At 44.4% G+C, this 6,000-nt stretch overlaps 1 protein-coding gene across 1 annotated transcript in view; it reads left to right on the top strand.

Moving 5' to 3' along the window:
* Positions 1 to 315: 315 nt before the first annotated feature.
* Positions 316 to 6,000, top strand: part of MAN2A1 (mannosidase alpha class 2A member 1) — a gene marked incomplete at its 5' end in the record, with an annotated part of 55,649 nt that continues 49,964 nt past the window's right edge. Inside the window, one exon of the mRNA XM_081880348.1 lies at positions 316 to 450. Coding sequence (XP_081736474.1) covers positions 316 to 450 — 135 coding nt within the window. The remainder of the gene's footprint in view (positions 451 to 6,000) is intronic.

Below are 6,000 nucleotides of genomic sequence, written 5' to 3'. Positions count from 1 at the left end.
CCCGGGCGTATCTTGGTGGATTTCTCGAGGGGCCCCGACGGGAGGGGAGAACTTGCCCCGAGGGACTCGGAGAAGCGGCTGGAGGCTTGGCTTCGCCCCGGCCCCGCTGGCTGGCGTCCGCCCGGGCCCGGGAGGGAACTTTTGTCCTTCCTGCCGAGCTCTCCGGCCCGGCGGCGGGGCCGGGATTGTTGGAGATCGCGCTCAGAAGTTTAGTTGGAGCCGGAGCCGCCGTCGCTACTGGGCGGGGTAGGGCGCATTTGGGTCGCTGCGCTCGGGGCTCTTTTTTGTGCTTCTCCGCCTTTGCTCGGCGCGGCGATGAAGCTGAGCCGGCAGTTCACGGTGTTTGGCAGCGCGATCTTCTGCGTGGTGATCTTCTCGCTCTACTTGATGCTGGATCGGGGCCACCTGGACCACCCCAAGAACCACCGCCGCGAAGGCTCCTTCCCCCAGGTGAGTTGGTGCGGGGTTAAGGGGCAGATGGATCGCGGGTGCGCGTGTGTGTTTATGTGTCATACAGGCTTGTATCGCAACGGTGAGCAGTTGCCAGGAGAGAAGGAAATGCAGAAAGCTCGTTTGAGCGACCATAAACCGATTCCGGATCAGCGCCCTTGCCCGTAGATAGGATCTGAGTCAAGTGGGGTTGGGGGGTGGGGTGTCTCCGGAAAGGAAAGGGGAAGTTGCTCATACTTCCCCCTTGTTCGATGGAGAGTGGGGGGCACTAGGAGACTCCTATCTGCCCCCTTTCTGCGCCCTCTTATCAGTCTGATTCGATGGGACGAATTCCCGGGTGCAAACTGCACGTGGGATTGTAGCCTTCCCCTGGGGAAAAGTCGCATCCTGACCGACTTCGAATGGGAGCTCAGCGCCTTAGTGCCCTACTTTCTATGTTGGGTAGGCTTAATTCGAGCCGCAGGCCAGTCCCGGAGCCAGATTTGAATGTCACGCTCGGCACAGCCTTGGACTACGTACTTTAGTAATAAAAAGTGCCTGCTACTATCGGTCCTATACTTACTCCAGAGGAGTCATAGCCAGGGAGTAGGGTGCAGGGCTTCAGACAGGTGGCGAGGCTCTCAGAAAAGGACTACAATACTCTGCTGCCCTAAAGGAGACCTGAGAAGCGAAGGGGATGGTGGCTGTTAACTGCTTGATAGGAGCTGCGTGAATGTGGGAGGGAAACTCCTTTGGAGACTGGAAAAAGCAAGTTTTTCCTGTGTGCCTGTTAAAGGGGTGCTCTATTGGTCCCAAGGCACAACTCTTTTTTATTTGCAAAGTCTTATTTTTCTCACCCCCTTATTCCCCAAAGAACTCAAGGCAAAATACATTGGAGTTGCCCTGTTTTTTTTCTAAACAAAAATTATTTGGCATACTTCGGGCCCTGTGTGTGAGGCTGGAGTGAGGCTGCCAAGTGAGCTTTGAGCTAGGTTTCCATGTTTGAAGTCCATTGTAGTTACATTACATTATCGAGTTACTTGCTTGTTGCTGGAAAGTTAACACAGTGTGAAAGCATAGGGCTTATTTTCTACACATAAACACACCTTGTTTTATGATTTGTACTTTTCCTGATTTTATATGACAAGTACAAATCAAGTAATCTAATACGTTCCTGACTAGGATCAAGTCACATAAAAGAGTTATGTCAGGCTGAATAATTTTCCCGGGATATATAAGAGGGTGTGCTTGCTTCTGAGACAGGTAACTTTGGCACAGAGAGGTGTGCATTTGAATTGGATAAACGAGTCTTTTCAACTGCTTAACAGGTTAGAATGTACCGCTGGAAAAGAATTGAAATTAGTATCTTATATCAGTAGGAAAGAGCTTATTTTATTTAAACCAGCTTTTCCTGCAGATCTTGGCCTAATGCTCAGAGCTGTAAAACTCAACGTGGGTTGTGTAACAAAGTAAGTGTATTTCAGCATTTAGTACAGGGCTGGGGTGGGGGAAATCTTGCTCTTTTCCAGCTCTGTGGTTCTAAAATTTCCAAATTCCTATGCTATTAAGTAAAGTATAGTTACCAAAGACTGCTAGTAAATCTATCATCTCTTGCGTAAGCCGTGCTTTAATATGCACATTCTAGAAAGTGGTATCCTTGCCTTTATGGAGCACAGATATTATGGAAATGATAGGTTTCTAAAGTGTTTAGTGCTTTGATTTTTATTTTTATTTTTAAAAAAAGCTGCTTAGAAAGTTTTCCTCTGCAACAGTACGCCAGCACGCTAGGTTGCATAGGAAGAAGGCCTTTGGAAGCTGTTGAAAAGAGTTGTGACATTCCTGGTTTTGTGTTTGAGAGAGCCTTAGCTCAGCAGCAGCTTGAAAATAGAGGGTTTTCTAGTTACTCCTAGTAACTTTTGTGGTGTGATTATCTCACCACAAAACACACTAAAATCAATAGTTGCTGCCACTTACTGAGGGAGCAGTATGGATTCTTACTCCTTCAGTTAAAAGATGCAGTTAGGGTACTGAGTTGCAAGTATTCCACCTTTGGACCCTCTCAACAGCCATCTTCCCTCCCTAAAGGGATAATGATCAGTCTTTGCTGAACAGATAAAGCACTCATGTGAGGTGACAAGAGCCTAGTTTAGAAATCTGTTCAGATCAAGTTTCCTTAGCCAAGAAGATCACTTTATTGTTTAAAACAAAACATTAAAAATGCACTTGCAGAAATAAAGGTAAAATGCAATTTCTAGTTTAAAACGTGCCTCTCCATAAATGTGTTAGACAGATGTTTATGCTTGCCTGGTTACAGATCCAGAGGAAAAGGCAGTAATTCTTATTCAAATTCAGGACCTTTCTACTTGGCAGATGGGTACTGTGTAGTATTCATTAGTTCACCATTAAGCCTCCTACAATATTCCTGGTTGTATACTTGGCTGTGAACTAGCCCCAGGGCACAATATGATCTTGAATGGCAGACCAGGGCAAGTTCCAGCTTGTCTTCACAGACAGTATGGCATCTGGGGTGTTCTGATACTGTCTAGAGTGTCAGCTTAAGAAACACACACACAGTTCGCCCTTTGAAAAATAGGCAGGCTGGCCTCAGCAGATGCAGACTCAAAGCGATCATATTTAACTCAGATGGTGTCATATATTCCTAACACTACAACTAAATTACCTTGAGCACTTGTTTCTTCAGTATCCCAAAGTTTTTTGTGAAGGGAGGAAATGTGTGATAAGGCATGTGAAGTAGTTCCTTCTTACCATTTGCACACATAGTGTCAAACAAAAGGACATTGTTTAGTGCATTTATATCTAGTCTTGCTTCTGTCATGAAACTCAACATGTGTACAAGGTGGTGTACTTTGGGTTCCCAGGTGGTCTCCCACCCAGGCACTGTCCAGACCAAAATAGACTAGAAAACAAGTATATATTTGGTTCTAGTATAGATTCTGGACATTTTAATTGGAAGTTAAATTCAGTGTGTTGACATGTGGTTCTCCAATACATGTTGGTTGAAATCTAAATAATAGGATTTACGCAGTGCTGTTTTTCTAGAAAAAGAGGTGCTGGAACTCAACATGATTTCCTCCCTCATTCTCTTAGAATGGCCATGGTGCCCACCTGAGAGATGCCGGAACTGAGTTCCGGAGAGTTCCGGAAGGAAAAAAAGCGCCCTGGATTTATGGCCTGTTAGTATGCAGAGTCAGGCATATTTTAAAATATTCAGTGAGACCAGTGGATTTAAGTAAACCTAATTCTTCATAGGATTGGGCTGTTAATATGCAAGTGCTGAAAGAACACGGTCCTGGTAGCTGTGCAGTTTTCTGACTGGAATGAGTTTGTCTCTTGCTGCATCAGTTTGTCACTTCTTTCAGACTAGGGATTAAAGCCTTCCCAACCCAAAGGGACTTACACACATCATTTCCATTCACAGCCAATTGTGTGTGATCTTGTGCCCACAATACACAAATATCCAGAGACTGAGGGTCATGAGTCAGATGGCACGTATGTCGTAGACATAGGAGACTTCCTGGTACACCCATGGAAGACTCTAGTGCTTTGCTGTTGCCCTTTCCCCTAAAGAAAGGAAACTAATGTTTAAGAAACTAATTCTAAAGGCCCTGAAGTTTTGGGGTTTGGGTGTAGAGTTCAGTGAAGTGCTCCTCAGCAAACTGAATCTGTGGAGATGGCAATGCAGCGCCACACATTACAGCGTAAGATTGGTCCTTGTGTCTCACTGCCATGGGTAAACATCAGCATTTGGGCATGTTTGAAGGACACTTGAACACACAATCCACACGAGGCAAGGCAGATCAAATGCACTTTTCCTGTAACCTCTGAAGAGAATTTAGCATAGGGGCCTGGTTTGCACGTTCACAGTAAACCATAGTTAGTGGGTTTAATTTGAACACATATTTGTGGTCTGTCTTGCTCCCTCCCTGCTAGCACTGGATCTGTGTTACATCTGTAGTGTCGCTGTCAACGAAACAAACAAAACCGACAAAATTGTTCTGGTGTTCAGTGATGCAGAGCTCTATTATAGCTCAGGTTCTTAAAATAAAACAGCAGCACCTAGTTCCTCAAAGCTAAGTACCTCAAAATCAGCCTGCAGCACAACATTGTTTTTTATTCTCTCGGTATCTATGTCGAACATTTGTTTTGAGCCTTCCAAAGTTGGACGTAACAGTAATCCGGGGGTCAAGGTTTGCTTCATCTGCACATAAGCAGGAAGAAGCAAAAAAGCCCTTTTAAACTTTCCTCCCTGTGAATCAGTGTACCTGTTCTCAAATGTGCAAACGTTTTGCAAACTTTACAGAACAGACACAATTGACCCAGGGTGGTAATGCACAGACTTGTTCTGTCACATGCAGAGCAGATCTCTCTGTGTCTCTCTCTCTCTTTATATAGTTGAAATATCAAAGAATAAGACTATCTGGGTGTTCAATGGTTTCCTAGTTGAGCAAAGTTATTCCAAAGGGTAAGACTCTTTTGCCGTACATTTTTTAATTAACGCATCCAAGCATGCAGCTGAAAGTTGTTAGAAGAACATTGAAAAGTACGACTTGTGTTTGCAAAAGGAGTCAGCTCTGACTTTCTATACCAAAACAAGAGATTACTGATTCATTTACGGGCTGCAAGCTGAATCTTGCTAGATCTGTTAGTGGGAAAACAGATCAATGTTTCTATAACACAGCATTCACTAACAGCTCAAAAGATAACCTCAAGGCATTTTGGCCTTAAAGTGTACATGGCACAAAATGCCTGGCTCTGTTTGAATATGATCCTCCCTGGAAAGTTTTGTGCCCTTTTTAGATTTATTGAACGATGTGACACTTGGCATGAATGCCATGAAATAATCAGTTAAGTGTGGCTTTCCTTAAATCTAAACTTCTTCCTTTAAACAAAGTGACTCTTTGGTTTTCTAAAGCAGCATCTGAGTGAAGCTAAAGTTTCAAAAATATAAACAGGGTTGTCATTACTGTTTGAATGGAAACTTCCAAGTCAGGCTTCCTCAACCTCTGCCCTCCAGATGTTTTGAGACTACAATTCCCATCATCCCTGACCACTGATCCTGCTAGCTAAAGATCATGGGAGTTGTAGGCCAAAAACACCTGGAGGGCCCAGGTTGAAGAAGCCTGTTCCAAGTAGTCCAAAATTCAACTGCTAATTACTGGCTGGGGTTCCCTTCAGAATGCATATAATGCCTGTTTTAAAACAGCTGCATTGATTACCAGTCTGGGCCCAATTCAAGGTGCTCACATTAGTGTTTGAAACCCTAAATGACTTGGGTGCCAAATATCTGAAAAACCACTTCCTCCTCTACAGACCCTCTTGAGTATTAAGACCAGCAGTGGGAGCCCCCTTGGTAGTTCCACCTCCCTCAGATGTTGGGCGGAAAAAGGTATTATGTGTGGCAGATGTGTCTGGCGTCTTCATTATGCAGCTTTTATCATTATGATAAAGACGCACCTCTTTGCCCTGACCTTTGATACTTGAGATAATGTGTTTTCAGGACCTACCCTATTCCTATGGCTGTCCTTTGTTCAAACAGCTTTTAATGTTGAT

The sequence above is a fragment of the Podarcis erhardii genome, assembly GCF_964252035.2.
Source record: "Podarcis erhardii genome assembly, chromosome: 11".
NCBI lineage: Eukaryota > Metazoa > Chordata > Lepidosauria > Squamata > Lacertidae > Podarcis > Podarcis erhardii.
This window is presented reverse-complemented; position numbering and strand designations above follow the sequence as displayed.